The 17224-nt window shown below is 50.7% G+C and overlaps 1 protein-coding gene across 2 annotated transcripts; it reads left to right on the top strand.

Annotated features, from left to right (window-relative positions):
• The first annotated feature begins 5240 nt into the window (after positions 1–5240).
• CCDC177 (coiled-coil domain containing 177) lies at positions 5241–10165 on the top strand. 2 transcript variants are annotated; one of them, XM_056345034.1, is made up of 2 exons: positions 5241–5690; positions 5724–10165. In XM_056345034.1, exons 1-2 carry the CDS (start codon positions 5241–5243, stop codon positions 7179–7181), a joined length of 1908 nt encoding a protein of 635 aa, XP_056201009.1. In that variant the 3' UTR covers positions 7182–10165. The 2 variants fall into 2 exon arrangements, with proteins under 2 accessions (XP_056201009.1, XP_056201008.1); XM_056345033.1 differs by having other exon boundaries at positions 5241–10165.
• Positions 10166–17224: the final 7059 nt, after the last annotated feature.

Raw genomic sequence — 17224 nt, 5'->3', positions numbered from 1 at the left:
TCCCTCATGACCCATGAGCTCTACGTAAGAAGCCAAGCCTGACCAGAAGAACTGAGCACATCAGGTTCAGCAGCTGCATCTCAGGATTTGGTTTGGGCCAAAATATGCCAGCATTCTAATTTCTCCAAAAATAACCACCACCAACAGAAAATCCCCAAAAGCAAGTAACATCTACTCTCACATCTATGCTTGTTTCCAGGGAAATATGCAGTGACAAGGTTTTTTCCCTCATTTTCAAAATTTTCTCTGCCAGCCTAACATAATTTGTTTTCAGAGAGCACTGGTAACTGCACAGGTTTACCCAAACGCAAAGGCTGCTGCAAATGGGCCAAACTTGCACAAAGCCAAGTTGTTCAGCATGACCCCAAGAAAGCATCTGTGCCAGTCCTTAATACAGAGAGCACCAACTGTCTGGACATCCTTCCAGCCAGGGACCAGCGAAACCTTTTTTGTTAATGAGGACCAAGCGGATTTTGTGAGATAGCAAACAGCACACACCATAGTGTTACCCAACAAAATGAACACTAATAACGACTCACTGTCAGCATTGGTCACATGCTGGCCTTAGACGCTGGCTTTAGAGTGAAGGACGTAATATTGCAGTGCAAGTCTGTCCCCAGTGGCTGCCAAACATTTTGCTTCTGGCAGTAGCCCTCTGTATTGCCCCTCACCATATGTCACAGTCTCCAGCTACCTCCTGTGTCCTCATCTTCTCTGCTTCCCTGCTCTGCGCATCTGCCCCAGCCAGAAGCGCTGTTTCCCTAAGGACTCACATGAGGTGGCTGAGGCCCAGCCACAGATGACAGCATTAAGCAGAGCCTGTGGGCTGTGAGCAGTGGGGACGGCACCTCGGCTTTGGGCACTTACTTTGAAGTCGCTCAGGGTGCTGCGCACTCACTGCACTGGAACAGCCTGGCCGAAGGCAGCAGGACAGCTCCTACATCCCAGGGGAGCAGGGAGGCTTTGCCTGCATTGCCCTGGCGGACACTTTGTGGCAGCAAAAGGAGGAAAGCAAATGCTCATCCTGCCGCCCGCAGAAGCGAAAGGCAGGCTGTGCCAGGGCTGTGGGCAGAGCAGAAGCAGGGAGTGACAAAAGCTAAAGGCAAAGCACAGGAAATGGATAAAAGGAGCCAACACTGAAACCTCCCAGAGGAGGGCTTTGGCTTTTGCCAGGCTATTACACCAACATCATTGCACACTGGGTTTCAGTCCTTGGCTACCAGGCAAAGCCCAGCGTGTAAAGTCTCGTGGGACTTTATGTTCAGCTTTAGCTCAGAGCAGGGTGCAGAATCATTCAGGTGGATGGGCTGTGGGACTGTAAGCAAAGGATTATGGCTAGTGGCAAGGGGCTTGTTCAGAGGGAAGGGACCAGGGGTATCATGGGGCTGGGGATCACCAAGACGTTAGGCTGAGTGTCTTGTTGAAGTTCTAGAACAGTGCTTAAACCATCCAGCTGACAGAAGGTTATGATGGAGAGGCTCTGGTGTGTCCTGGGATAGGTGCAGGAGCTGCCTCTGGGAAGGGAAGGGGCACACTCAGGAAAGCACTAGATGTTGTACTCCATGAGCAGCTAGGAAGAGGAGGACACTGTGCCTGGGAGATACCAGCAGCCTGTAGCCTAAAAACTGTCAGAGGGCTCCTTACTCTCCTCTCCCTAGAGCTGTCACCTTTCCCCTATCCCCAGGGGTCAGGAAGGTACAGGAATATTCTGGTGCAAAACCAGGAGGAGTCTGAACAAAAGAGAGTAGGCTAAGAGCTAGAGTAGCTACACAATAGCTAGGTCAGGGTCCTCCCAACAACTGTGTAAACACAGCCTGAGAAATAGAGAGTATAAATTGCAAACTAGGTGGAGGTGGGATTCAACCTGGAGAACAACAGCTATTTAGCAAGGAAGAAATAATTCACCAACTAAGATTCCCTGTGGCAGAGGGGAGAACAGCTCTGGAAAGTCAAACTGCCTTGAGCAAACCTTAGGAAAGCTAGCAAATTAGAGAAGGGGACATGAGGAGGTGTTAGAGAGGAGGAAGGCAATGCACCAGTACCAGAACTGTGCACACAGCTACCCTGTGCCAGGCAGCACAGAGGTAAGCGCTGGGCAGCAGCCCGCTGCTCTGTTCAGGGCAGCAGCTATTGGGAGCCTGACACACTGGAAGGAGGTCAGAAGAAAGGTGATAGCTTGTTGTGCAACTACCGGGGACTGATTTGCGATGACAGTATGTTTTCCTTGGCTCTGAGGGGTTATGGAAACAGTTTACAAACATTTGTAAGGCAGAAACCCAAGCAGGAGGGAGGGCAAATTACTTACTAAAGAAGATAAAACAGAGGAAGGAAAACCCAAAGCTGAAAGTAACATTTTACTAATGAGTTCTAGTAGGTTGTAAAATAGCTCTCACAAGGAGAACAGAGAAAAAACCAGGTATGGGCGGTTTTCAAGTTGGATGGGAAGAAAGTAATTAATAAATGTGCAATGAAGGGCATACAGAAGAATTTGTTGAAGTGATACAAATATTTCCAGTCCCCTCCCCCCAATCTGTAGTCGCAATTTTCCACTGCCCTGCATCTCTTGCTATCACTGACAGCAATGAAAAGAAGGAAAGCATTTATCAAAGCAGGAGCGTAACCTTATAGCACTGCTCCATCTGAGTGCATAGATTTCTAGACATTTCTAACCAACAGAGAATTAGGTTTTACAATTGTGGGGGTGAAAATGACTCACTAGCAGCGATCGTCTTCAGCTCCTTCAGAGATCTCCTCCTGCCCCATCCCAAATCTCCTTTAGTCTTGATGAGGTAGGGATATGACTCCCATGTTTCAACAGCTTGTGTTAATATCACCTCAAGTCATATCCAGCTACTTTTAAAATCTCCCAATAAATCCCCTTCCAATTGCATTTGGGAAACCACTTACAGGACTCCTGAAAAGATCTACAAGGAAACCTGAAAGATCAAGGCCCAAATACAACCCCACTGGAAGCTGAAAGAGCAACCTGCCAAAAGCCCCAAGAAGCCCACATCTTACCTGGAAAATACACTTACTGGCTTAATATTTTCCATGAGCAGCCATGACTTGACAGCTACGGTCCTACAGCTATTATTAATGGTTACCCCCATCAGCCAGTGAGCTGAGCTCCTCAGACAGCAGAGAGCTGTTCTCTGACCTGAGGATTTTTCACATAACTAATTGCCAAGCTTTATAACCATCCCCTGCAGACTATGATGATGATGAATGAATGAGATCAGATTAGTCAATACAGTTTATTGGTGGAGCCTGCCCACTCAGTACAGATACATCACTACTGTGTGCATCCATCAGCACGGGAATAAGCACAATCCAAAGTCCTTGTCTGTACAATATGAAACCACAACCAACCTGCAGATCTTCAGCTTTCTGACAAGGACTCCCTAGGCCTTTCTTGGGTCCTTCTGTTGCTCTGTACACTTGTCCTGGCCCATCCTGGCAATCCTTTGGTGAGTGCCATGTCCTTTCTTGTCAAAGCAAAGCAGATTAAGCTACACCTGCAGAGGTTAAACAAGAAATTGCTGAAAGTAACACAGTGGCTAGTGGTGCATTTGCTACTACTGTCCTCTGCCTGACAAAATCAGAGTTGCTCCACTATGTGGCACAGATGCTCTGCAGCTCCAAAACCGGCAATGATCCCCGCCACCCTTCTTTTTGGTATTTCTAGCACAAGGCATTCTTCAGCCCCACTGAGGTTTGAGCCCAAGATCCCTGTAGAAACGCGTGAATCTATGAAAGTAACTGCAACCAGCATGTTCAAAGTGGGTACCTGAAAAGGTGCACTGTAACATCACTCTAGTCTAGCTCCTTCCCTAGTCAGCCCTGACACATCCCTGCAGCACACAACAGCTTGCATTGGCGCTAAAGGGAACAGGGTTTCACGGCTGGAAACGGCTTTGAACTGAAATTTGAGAACGCAAGTGCTTTCCTTCCCAGCTCTGGCACAAATTCCCCAGGTGGCCCAAGGCAGGCACCTTCATCTCCCAGTGGCTCAGCCTGCCACCCGTAAAACTGGGTTAGCATCCCCTCCTCCTTCTTACACCTCTTTTATCCTTGTTTATATTAACTGTAAATGCAGACGGGCTAGTTTGTGTGCAGGCACAGTGAAAAACAGGGGGCACGACCCAGGCAGCGCCGCTGACATGGGGAAGGTCTGCAGGGAAGGATGCGCGCCCCGACGGGCAGGTGCGGGGAAGGCCGGAGGGATGCGCACACAGGGACGCCTGCAGGGACGGACGCACGCCGGGCGGCCCGGCCGTCTGCCGCCCGCCGCCGCTCCCGTGGCCGCAGCGCCCGGCCCGGCCCCCCGCGGCGGGGGGGACGGAGGGCGGGACCCCCGGCCGGCAGCGGCGCTGCCCCCGGTCCGGCCCGGCCCCGCCGCGGGGCTGCGGGGCGGGTTCCCCCCGCGCCCGCCTCCGCCCGCCCCCCGTGCGGGGCCTGCAGCGGGCAGCGCGGGGCGCCGCAGCCTGCGGGCGGGCACCGTGCCCGCCGCCGCCCCGGAGGTGGGGGTGCCGCGCGGGGACCGGGCTGCGATGGAGGAGCCGCCGCCGCCGCCGCCCACCTGATCGCCGAGGCTGCCGGCACCGAGACAAAGCGCGGGGCTGCCCGCCGCACCGGCCCGGTGAGTGCTGCGGGAGGGGGCGAGTGCTGCAGGGGGCCGGGGCTCCGTCCTGCGCCGCGGGCACCGGTTTGAAGCGGAGGTCCCGGTCCCGCACCCAGCCCTGCCCGACACCCCCATCCTCATTCCCGCGGCCGCCCCCGGCCGCCGCGCCGCCCATCCCGGTGCACGGCAGGCCCCCTCGCTCGGAGCCCGAGCACCCCTACCCCGTCCCAGGATCGCGCCGGGCCCCCCCATTCATTGCCAGACCGGCCCGCGCCCGCTGCCCGCGCATGCCGCAGGGTCTCTGTTCGTACCCCCGGTCACCCCAGACGCCCCCGTCACCCCGGACGCCCCCACGCACAGCCCACGCACCTTAAAGCCTCCCCCCCGCCCCCGGGCCCGAGCGCACGCTCCCGACGCCCCCCCACCGCCCCACCGCCCGCCAGACCCGCCTCACCGCCGCCCCCCTCCCTCCACAGCCGCAGCCCGGCGGCGCTCCCCCCGCCCGGCCACCCCCGGTGCGGCCCCGCCGCCCTGCGCCGGCCCGGGGGACAAAGGGGCCCGTCCGCGCCGCCCGCCGCCCCGCTCACCCGCCGCCGCTCTCTCCCCTGCAGGCCGAGTCATGGTGGAGCCGCCGGCTGAGCCTCCCCCGCAGCCCTGCCCGGCGCCCGGGGGGGCAGCGGCGGCGGCGGCGGGGGCAGAGGCGGCCCGTCCCGGGGAGCAGTCGCCGCTGCTGCACCTGGACCTGTACAACTTCGACTGCGCGGCGGCGGAGGGCAGCCGGTACGTGCTGACCAGCCCGCGGTCGCTGGAAGCCTGCGCCCGCTGCGCCGTGCGGCCGGTGGAGCTGCTGCCGCGGGCGCTGGGGGAGCTGCTGCGGGAGGCCCCCGGGCGCTCCATGCGGGTGGCCGCCGGCCTCTACGAGGCCTACGAGCGGGAGCGCCGCCGCAAGCTGCAGCAGTGCCGGGAGGAGCGGGAGAGGATTATCCGGGAGGAGAAGAGGCGGATCCTCGCGCCCCTCGGCAGCCTGCCGCCCTCGCCCGCCGCCCGCCTCGCCCCCCGCGCTGCCGCCGCCGGGGCACCCGGGCCCCTTGGCGGGGGGAAGGCCGGGGCACCCGGGCCCCATGGCGGGGGGAAGGCCGGGGCACCAGCGGGCACCAAGGCCAAGAGCCACTCCCTGGACTCGCTGCAGAAGCGCCGCGAGGGCAGCTGGGGCAAGACCTCGTCTGAGTCGGGGGCCTCGTCCTCCTACAGCGGGGAGAGCCTGCGGGAGCGGGGGGGCAAGGTGGGCGGCCGGGGCCGGGGGGGGGCTGCCGCCGCTGCCGGCTCCCTGCTGGGGCGCAGCTTCAGCCTGGGCGACCTCAGCCACTCGCCCGAGACGGCCCAGCGGGTGGAGAGGATCGTCAGGGAGGTGAGGAGGAGGAAGGGCCTCTCGGAGGTGCCCAAGAGGGACAAGAAGATCGCGGCGCTGATGATCGCCAAGCACCAGGAGGCCAGCCTCCTGCGGGAGCAGCGGCAGGCGGCCCACCTGCAGTGGGACAGCCAGCGGCGCCTGGCCGAGCAGCGGAAGGAGCAGGAGGAGAAGGAGAAGCAGAGGGCCCTCCTGCAGGGCCAGCGGATGTGGGAGAGCCAGGTGGAGAAGCGCAGGGGGAGGCTGAGCCAGGAGCAGGAGGAAGCCGCCCTGCTGAAGCAGAGGCAGCGCATGGTATGCGAGGAGAGGTGGCGGGAGCAAGCGGAGAAGCAAGAGCGGCTGCGGAGGGAGAGGCTGGAGAGGGCCATCCGAGAGGACAAGCAGAAGAAGCTCCATCAAGAGCACAACCTGAAGGCGAAGGAGGAGGGCAAGAAGGAGCACCGGGAGCGAGAGGAGCAGCTCCTGCAAGAGAAGCTGTCCACAGCCGCGCAGAAGAGACTGAAGAAGGAGGTGCAGCTGCAGAAGCAAAAGAAACTGCTCAACCAAGCGGAGAAGCTGAAGCATGAGGCCTTGCTCAAGGAACTGGCCAAGCAAGAGGCAGAAGAGAAGGAAATGCTGAAGGCCTCCCTGGAGATGAGTTTGACGAAGGCTCAGGAGAACTATGAACAGCTAGTGGAGAAGAGGAACCAGGAGCTGAGGGAGAAGGCCAGGCGGGAGGACATGCAGATTCAGAGAGCCAAACTGGCAGCAGAGAAGAAGGAAAGGGAGCAGAAGGAGCACTTGGAGGCCCTGGCTAGAGAGACAGAGAGAAAGCTCCAGCATGCTGCCCAGGTGGCTGAAGAGGCTGTCCAAGAAAAAGCCCGCAAGGTGGTCCTGAGCCGTCTGGAGAAGGAGAAAGTGCAGAAGATGAACAAGCAAAAGGTGGAACAGTATGAGGACTTGCGGCGCAGGGAGATTCTCCTCTCTATAGAGAGGAAGCTGGAGAGGAGCGAGCAGATCTTCAAGGAGAAGACGACTGTGCTAGAAAATGCCAGGTCTGTCGCTCGGGCGTCTTTCCATGTCCGGGAAAAGGTACGGGAGGAGACGAACATGCGCACCTTTGACAAGATGGCCTTGGAAGCAGAACTGCATGCCCACCTGAATAAGAAATGACAGGTCTTGTCGTGGGTGAGTGGTCGCCCATCATAAAGCATCAGAAAGCTCCTCCACGTTAACATTTAAAAATCAAGAACAACCAACAACCATCCTAATTTTTTATTTGGGGGGAGCAAGGTACCGCACAAAAATGTGGCAGCTATTTCACATACTGTTTAAAAGACGGTTTTGTTCTGGGCGTGTTTTAAGGACTGACCCCAGTCATATTTACAGAGGGGAAGCCAGGTTTTTTTGTCCTCCGCCCCACAAGCACAAGTATTTTCTCAGAGGTCTGCAGAAGTCTGCTTGAAGCCTGTGAGTTACCAAGTGATCGTCTACACCAGAGCTGGCTAGAGCTGCACTCTTTTCAGTTGGAAATGCAGACAACAGAGACTACTGACTGCTAGAGCCTACTGACTAAGAACCAAAACCACCCCAGCTGATTCTGGCTTGAGTGACAGGCAGTTTGGTTTAAGTTACAGGGCTGTATTTTTCAAAGCCACTGCACTTCCATGCCAAAGGCAAGGAGGGCTGGAGTGCAGAATGCCATATGCCCCTGGGTGCCCCTTACCCACTGCTGGTACCGAGCTAGAGAAAGCACAGATTGAGACTTAGTAAGACCATGTAAGTAGACATTATGATCAGAGCAGGGCAGAAGCTGTTAGACCTGCTCACAAACACAATTTTGCTTTTGCTGTTTGCAGCTCTTGCCCCCTCCAGGTTTCCTTGCCTCTACTCCTTTCCAAGTTTCTCTTGCAAATGTCTGTACAATTTCTTCTTTTCTTTTGCAGGAGGGGGAGTAGGAGAGAATTTTGTGGGCAGTCCATGAACTGATGGACACCCACACAACCCACTTATTAAGATATAAATGAATGAACTTATGGAATCTGGCCTTCGTGGCAAATGTGGATCATTTGTAAATGGAAATCTGCAAATACTGCATAGAGAAATTGGCACCCTTGGGAATTCTCAGAACTCAAGGAGACCCTTAACAACCTTATCCAACTTGGCCTGCTTTGAGCAGGAGGTTGGGCCAGGTGTCCTCCAGAGGTCCCTTCCAACCTAATGATTCTATGAGCTGCATCAATGAGATGCTCACCCAGCTCTTATCATTGTCTACTGAGCAGGGCAGCATTTATCTTTCCACTGGTGCTAACAGTTGTATTCTCATATAGGGCACAAGAATGAGTACATGCACAAAATAAGGTACATTACAGATTCTCTTAGATGGGGATCATGGCTTTTTTTTATAACTCAATACCATTTAGAGGGAACTGAGTCCTTCTGCTGTTAGTGCACTGGAAATGTGAAAAGCCTACCTACCCCCATTCAAGTACAGCATTCAAGTAAGGCACTGTTCTGCTCCAGGTGTCCATGTTTACTCTCTGCTGGGTTGGAGTTCCAAGCACACACCCAAACCGGCATTTTCTGTTGGTTTTTTCCGGCTCTGGGCGGCACCAGCTCTTCATTCAGCCATAAGTGACTCCATGCTAGGTTGCTGTGGTGATGGCATCAGTCCTGGAACATGGGGGAGAAGCAGCAAGAACAGCCAGGATCTTGTTTCCTTGAGGGTGTCCCTGACATAAAACACAGTAGAAGAGAAAACCAGAAGGAGATTGACGTGTGGCACAAACATGCAGTCCTGCGTGCATGGGATACTTACCAGAATTTCCCAGGAGGTGACAGCAGGCCAAAAACCTCTTGGAAAGCTTTAAGGAAGGTGTTACATGAACAGCAACAACAACAGTCAACCAAGCACAATCTCGTGCCCTGCATGGCCAGAGACATACAAACAGTGTTGAAAATGAAGCAAGTTGGGATTTTCTTGGGTTTTGATGGAACTTGCTCTTCTTTGAATCATGGTACAATTGGTGCTGTTGAGGGCAGGCAGCATCAAAGTGGGAATTGGGGCACCTGAGCCGTGTTTGCTCCATCGTCGGCTGGTTGTGTAATGCCAGACAAGTCCTTGGGGGCTGGGTTTGCTCCTATTGATATAAATGGAAGCAGAGTCAGGCTTTTGGGATTGCTGGGACTTGTAGGAAATAGTAACACTCATATTGGCAAAAACGTCTTCTCCAAAGACTTCGGACAAATGATGCTAACAAAGCACAAAGTACTTATTTATTAGTTATTTAGTTATTAATTTATTTAAGTAGTTATTAAAATAAAACATATCCATTGGTGAAAAGCACTAATTACCACCAATATCTAAAAATATCAGTAGCTGTGGGAAGGACAGCTGTGTTACTGTTTCCAGCTAGGAGTCTGTCCCCTCACCTTCATCCTCAAAACGGCAATCGGTTTGAGCTGTAAAACCAGTCCTGTTGTAACACCGGACAAGATGCTTGCTAAAAAAAGAGTTGTCTTCATGTGTTTTCCATACTGCTGAGGTCAATGTGTGCCCTTGTCGCTGAAAAGACCTGGAAAAGAGATGTCTGGCAACACTAGAGTTGGGATAAAACCTGCAGTGACTCCAGTATAGCCAACACGTCATCTTGTTTGTAGCCTTTGGGGCTGTAAAGAAAGCCTGCCAGCAGGGATGTGAGGGCTTTTGCTCCCCACGTCATTGCACTGTGGTTGAAATTCACGGCTTGGTCCATTTCATTTAGCAGAGGGCAAACAGGAGAGCTGGAAAATGGAAAGAAAGCAAAATCCATTGGGTGAATGATCAGACACAGTCTCTAGAACAGCAGTTTTCCCGTAAAGGTCTGTTGCAGTTACCTGAAGGCTTTGTCCAAACCTCCCTCTGATGGGGCATTTCCAGGGTAGGCTAAGCATGTTTTACAGCCCAGGAGACATGTCTTGGCCACTGACTGTAATTACACCTAGGGTCCATCTCCTGCTGCTGACTGAGTTTGACATTTTGGGGCTACAGCTGAACTAATCAAAACACTCCTACTTGGTGATAATTGGATTCGCAAAATACTGTTCCTGTACTGTGCAGTGTGCAGCTCAAGTTTTGAATGTGAAATCTAAGAAAAAAATATTTTTTTTCAAAAGACATTAATCTGTGTGTGGATATTTTTTATTTCTGTAGTGTTTCCAGTCCAAAGTCTGTGAAAGTCAATTGAGTTTGTGAGTTGTTTAAAATTGCAGCATGGAAAATTTAAGTCAGTTGGGTGGAGGCATGAGAGGTATTTTTTTGGGTCTACTTATGCTTCTGTTTATTTGAGAAGGAGTTTTACTGTTGGATTTGTGTGGGAACAGAAATTAAACCCTGGGACACATATAAAAAGTATGGCCCTTTTAGATGAAGCTTATTTGGCATTTTCGATACTGAGCTGCAAGCTGAGGAGAACTAAAAATCAAAGCAAGCAACATATTAACCTCACAGCTCAGAAGTAGATCACAGCTTCTTTAGAGCGGAGGAGAGGCTGATGACATTTGGTTAGGTCCTGCAGAAAGATAACTTAGATTGGTCCTCTTCTGGGATTAGAAAACACTTTTTAGACTATCACTGTATTATAAGGTTATAATAAAGACTTTGCTTCTAGGGCACTTGCATGCGTACTGCAGAGTGATCACTAGACCTTGAAATACCTGCACTTTAAAAGCAACAGCAAGCAGCGAAAGCACAGTTACCAGGAAACTTGTGTGACTGATAATGCATTTTAGATCCAGCTAGCATCAAGTTCCCAGGTTTCAGTTCCTTAACACTTGGAGTCTAGCTCCAGGTTTCATGTTGGATTCCACAGATCTGACAAGACAACCCAAAATCTGGATCCAGTGCCACTAAACATTCAAATCTAAAGCCAAACGCTGACATGTGGACACACCTCTAACTCGGCTTGAAAGCCACTGTGCTGCTTACTACTGCCCATTGACCAGGACTACTGCTAGAAGTTGGCCTGGTGAAAACACTCTGAACCTTCACGGGGTTTCTGAAGTTGAGATACTGAAACATTAAGGAGAAAAACTCCAATATCATTTAAATGTTCTAGAAACAATTACAGGACCAAGTCCTGGGATTCATTTTCAGGTAAAATTTCCATCATTATATACTAATGTTTTGCACAGTGAGACATCATCAAGCACACAGTATCAGAAAAGAAGAATCTGTCACACAGTTGGCTATGGCAGAATAAGACAAGTAATTTCAGATGCCCCAGAACTTGTGGCCTGGTTTCCTTGCGCGGGTGCCTTGTGATTCTTACTTCAGTAAAGCCAGGGCTGCAGGATAAGTTCATCTTGTATTGGACATCAGAGAATTCACACAAGGGGGAGAAGCATTGACTGAAGAGCAGTTTCTTTTGCCTAAGCTCTGGATAAATCTTTCACACATTTTGAGTGTTCATGGACTATCCTGTTTATGTGGATTGTCAAGTTTTTAACAGCATCTGAGCTAAAGCTGGAGCCCTTCAGTGCTGGTGAGTGCCAACAATCCCTTCTGCATGCTGCCTCTTCACACAGAATTCATCACTAAAACATGATCTCTCCGTCAAGACTGAATTTGGCAGATGCATTCAAAAGCTATTAGGAGGAGCAGCTGCACCACCACTAGTTATTAATATTTTACAAAGTATTTTTTAACCCAGTTTATCATAAATTCTTTCACTGCGTGGATGAGAGAGGTGGGGATTAGATTTCTTGCCTTGGTTAACTACTGTATTTCTTTTATGATGCTTATGGAGCTCCAGGCTTATTCTGTGCTAAAATTTCTCCTGGTGCCAGGGGAATTCTGTTCACTAAACAAATGCTGAATATGCAGTGCACACAGGTCTCAGAGGGGAGAGTGCATGTCTTTACTAAGCCAAGCCTGGACAGGGAGATGTGGGAGACACAGAATTTGCAATACAAAGTCCATCAACTACTTGTTTTCTGGGAGTTCTGCTAAGAACAGCCCCACAGTCACCTGTGCTAGCTGTCAGCAGGGAAACGACTTGAGGGAAGTGAGGTTTTCTGTTCCCTTACTGACCTCAGAGAGCCAGGCTGATCACATCCTACCTGGGGATGGCTTCTCATCGTCACCAGCTGTTACACCAAAACAAGAGATTTGCTTTCAGCTGTGGGTATTCTTCCTCTGGTGGTGAAATATAATACTTAGAATGCCATTTTGAAAGTCTTGGGGCTTTTAAAAAATCTTTTGTTGTTGTTATTTTTCTTCTTAAAGATGCAGGGAGATACAAGAATGAGATACAAAACTAGTTAGATGTGGCATACTCTGGGTGATGACTGTGCTCTCTTCACACACAGTTCTGCTTTGCAGACCTGGGACATGCTGTTGCTTAGTAGAGCAGCCACCACATCCAGGCGAGCAGAGGTGCTCTGAGAAGGATCTGCCTGTTCTTAGGTCGCACAGGCTCCCTGCAAAACATGCAAGTTTAAGCTCATTTAACGCTTTGCTGAGTCAAGGTCCTAGGGACTTAATTTTGTTAGAACCGGACTTGGCTGTCATAGTTGTAAAAGGCAGCTGTCATAGGCAAAGAGGAAGACACTGGCTTAGCCCAGTCCCTCTGGAAATGAGCCCTGTGGCGTGTGCTTTGCAGCACAGTACAGGCATGATCTAATGTGAGCTGATGGAGCCCTAATACAACTTGTGGGAGTGCAGCCCCACAAGCCCTTGGCAAGCAAGTAGCACCTGCTGTGAAGAGCCAGTATTGAGGCACGGTAAGGAAATCATAATGCTTCTGCTTCTAGGTGGGAGGCAGCTCTGCCCTTCTTTTTGGGAAGATGTTACTAGACAGTGTTTTGAATAGAAAACACTGGGAAGAGGAAAAATTGCAAAACTATTCTATGCAAGATACCTGGAAATACATTCCCATATATGCAGAACAGCCAGCACTGTGGGGAATGCCCGTGTTCGGAGCCTTCATAATGGGATATGCTCCACATCCCACATGCCTCTTAGTGCTAGGGCATAAAAAATTCAGTTCCAGGCTGACTTCTTTGTCCTTAGCCCTTTGTTTGAGCATGGCTCTTTGCTGTGAAATATGACCTTGTTATCCTAAGATTCTAGTCTGAAAGGACCCAAATCATTCTCTGGCAACTTGGCACTGATCTCCTACATCTCTCTCATTCAGCAGGAAATCCCCTGCATTATAAAACCACTCTAGCAGTAAGAAATATCCTGTATTACAAAACCAAACTGCCAGTGCTATTTTGTTCTTATGTGCTTTACACAGCTCCCCACATGTAATCTCAGGACCAGTCTGTGAGGTAAACTAGTTATTGCCCCCAGCCTAGCATGGGAAAACTGAAACAGAAAGAACTGATGTGACTTGCCCCAGGCCATGCTGGCCTCCGTGGTCTAGCTGGAACTCTCACATCCCTGTTCCCAAAGCAGCCCTCTAATTAACCGCTCCTGGTTGCAAGGGAAGCATATTCCTGTGCCCCTGCTGTGGCAGCTCCGCTGGCTCCCACTCTGCAGCTGGTGCTTCTGGAGGATGAAGGTTTTAAAGGTGCCAGCCTCCACTTCTGGGCATTGCCCCCAAACCTCGAAGCACTTTCAAATGGGTAGCCTGAAGGTGAGTGGCCCAGATAAGACTGTGCTGGGATCCTGGGACAGAGGCAGGGTGGGAGGAAGATGCATTAGCAGAAATGGGTAGGAGATATAGATGGAAATGTTAAATGAAAGAGCAGGTGTGAACTGGAGAATCTTTATAGCATTCTAGCTAGCTAGAATCGCTTGTTTCTATGTATGACAGCATACAATAACACTTTCTTTCAGCACGTTAAAGCTACAGGGCCCAGTGCATCCCATTAGTTACCTCCCTAGAGTCAGCAGAGTTATTCCAGAAATAAATACAGCCTAGATATATTAAACTTCATTTATATAAAGACATCATTTATACATACATTATTTATGTAAATCATAGTGGCTTGGGATAGATTATGCTTCCAAGAGCTTGGTGGAAATTTCACCCTGCCTGCCCTGTACCCAGGCAACAGGATGGGAAGGTCACATATCGGTTGGTATTTTTAGGCTGGGCAATGAGTTTGTCAATACCCTGTGCTGCATGCTGTGTTCCTGGGTGTTTGCAAAGCAATGTCTGCTTAAACAGCTCGCCACAGCCGAAGGCAAGAGCAGCTGGCACAGAGGCGCCTTGTCAGACAGCAAGCTAACAGCAGGGAGTAAGAGATTTGGCTCTGCGTCTGTTGGATGCTACTGGGAATGTCTTGGTTTGTAAGAGGGTGATGGGATAATTTCTTTTTTAATCACCTCCAAAGTAAGCTGTGCTATTTTTTTACATTTCTTTCATGATGTATAAAATATGGGAAAATAAATGAGGAAGGGAGCTCATAACACAGATGTGTAGGTAAAGCAGAAAGGCATTTTCTTTTCCCTTCTGAAAAAAGCCCTGAGCATTATGCCAGCATTTGAGGAGTTTGTTAAGTGCCAAGTTGTGTGCATTTTGTTAGACCCTAGGAGGGGGGGGGCGCTCTGTTCACAACCTTTGCTACCTGTGCACCTGTGTTCTGTACATGCTGAACAAGACAGGCTTCACGTTTACCTCCCAGTAATAGCTGTTTTCTTCAGACTTAAGGGAAAAGGGATTTCTGCAGCCCTCACCCAGGCATTGTCTAGGAGCCTCTGCACCTTTTTCAGCTCCCACCAGATTCAAGCCATCCTTAATTCCTAGCCAGTTTGGTCCTGAGGCTCCTGCTCCTGTTGCCTGCAGCTAGGTACCTCAGGGTGCAACCAGGTCTCCACTTGTCTGTAGGGGCTTCAAGCCAACCAATTTGCCCTGCTCTTCCTTAAACTGAGGCATGCCCGTGCATGAGCAACTACAGGAACTGCCCGAATCTGGGCTTTGGGCCTTAGGGTGGTATAGATTGATAACCTACGAAAGAACCAAGGTGTTGCGATGTAGCAAAGGGGTGCTACTGTTTGGATTTTAAACAGCAGCACCACTGCTAATTTGCTTCCCTTGCACCGCTTTGCCAGACAGCGTACCTTGAATGGAGTGAGCACTAGCAGCCCCAGAAGAAGTGATTAGGTATTTGCCATCCATGCACAGACAAGTGCTTGGTATGGGAAGCGGTGCCCGTTCTTGCATGAGAGGGAAGCTTTCTTTTCTGCAATTACCATTGCCTGTGCTGTGGGGACAGGCTGGCATCCTGTCTAAGATACGTCCACCCTATCGTGACTGTGGTGACTTCCAGTGAGGTGTGGGTGTAACCGAGCCAGTGTTAAACAGACTAGCTCAGCCAGCACTAGCAGTTTAACTGCAGCAGTGCAGAGCCTGGGATGGGCTAACTGGTCCAGCATTCCCCAGCTTCTTCTTAGGGCCTTTTCAACCCGTCTTGGGCTCTACTGGTAAATTCATAATCAGCTTATATAGGCCTGCATGACATGTCATGACAGGAATTTTAGACATATCTTAACAGCTCTGAGTCACAACATTGCTTTTTCTGCTAGCAGTTTCACCTACCGCTGTGCAGAAGTAAAGCCAGGGAGGATTGTTTCAGTAAACTAGAGCTGACCCATCTGCACTCAGAAAATGCTAGGCAGGTAGGCAAGCTGAGCATCCTTCAGGGCTTTATGTAGCGCTAGAGCTCCTGACATCTTAGGTTTGCTTTAGATACACTCCATATCACTGTGCATGGTAGCTGTCCAACTCGCATCTCTTGGGTGCTGACAGTCCTAATATTTTCCAGGCAGAAGGTACTCTGTCTTGTAACAGAAGTTTTCTGTGATTCCTACAACATTTCAAAAAACCTGCACATACCTCTTTGCAGTCAGGTATTTCGATGCATTTTATTTACAGTTCCACCAAAAGTTGTGCAAGTAGAGGTTCATGAAGGCAGTGATGTTCACACCTAGAGTTACTATCAACTAAGTTTCTCTGATCAGACCATACTGTGCTACTCTATAGATATCTCACAGCTCCTGTAGTCTCTGGGAACCTGCAGATCCCTCCCTGCAAAGACACTGTACTATAATGCAGAAGCCACACGATTCAGTCACAGCCCGTGAGTCCCCAAACTCACAGAAAATGTACAGTGAGCTACCAGGGGAATTTCAGCCGTCTCCTGGAATCTGCAGTGGCCCTTTTCATCTGTCCTGATGCCAGTGCGGTATAAACTTGCATGTTGTATGGTACCTGCTGACCTAGTAATACTGTCTGAATCTTCTCCATGACAACACACTGCAATGTCCTCAGGTACAGGGAGGCATTCTGCAAGCAGGCAAAGCTGGCCAGGGAGTCAGCGTATCAGATGTAAACAGTATAATTTTAGCATACGTCTTGTCTGTGAGGAAGTTGGAGGCACAAATGCAAAGAAACAAAATGTCTCCCCAGAGGAAAGAAAATTCCTGAACATGAGAGAGAAGAAAGAAATGGCACAACAGAAGGTTTAACCTTCAAATCATAGGAAACATGGTTTATAGATCTTATGCAACAGATGTGCATGACCAAACAGCTCCTTTCACACAATGTTTTGGATAACCTCAGGGAATGAAGAATGGTGGAGGGTACTTAGGACCATAGGTAAGAAAGGAACAGTGTTTTCCAACAAGGGTTGGCACTGGCTTGAAAGCTGAGTGGAGAAGTGTGGAAAAGCTGTTCTAGACACCTCCAAAAATGGTGGCTCTCACACCACTACAGCAAAGAAACATGTCCTGAATGCATGGTGGGAGTAAGGAGGGAAAAGAGAATCCAGCTTCATGGAGCTGGAATAAGTGCATGGAGGACTTAAATGAGTGGACAATATAATGAAAATAGGACTGGGACCCTAATAAGAGTCACAATGAATTTTGAATTTTTTAAGGTTTCCTTCCTGTTGAAGGCTCCTCCCTTACAGTAGCAAAGAGAAGCCTTCTGCAGTACCCCAGCCCGGTGGCTTCCTCCACCCCAAGCTTGCCTGGGTGCCTCAAGGGGGCTGGCAGGCAGCACCCCATGACATTAGGAGGGAGTTTGAGCTAGGCTGCCACCCGTTGGGCTCTGGGTCAGCAGCCAAGGGTGCCCAGCAGAGGCTCCTGTGGAGAGGGTGATGAGGAGTGTTTCTTCTAGCGTTTGAATGCAAGCTGGCACTAAAAGGATTTTACCCTGTGTCGGTGCTAGGATGATGAACTACAGAAGAGGTATCTAGCTGAAGGGCACAGGATGAGGAAGCACATT

Source organism: Falco biarmicus, chromosome 7 (assembly GCF_023638135.1).
Source record: "Falco biarmicus isolate bFalBia1 chromosome 7, bFalBia1.pri, whole genome shotgun sequence".
NCBI classification, from domain to species: Eukaryota; Metazoa; Chordata; class Aves; order Falconiformes; family Falconidae; genus Falco; species Falco biarmicus.
Note: the sequence above shows the minus strand (reverse complement) of the source record. Positions and strands in the feature narration are given on the sequence as shown.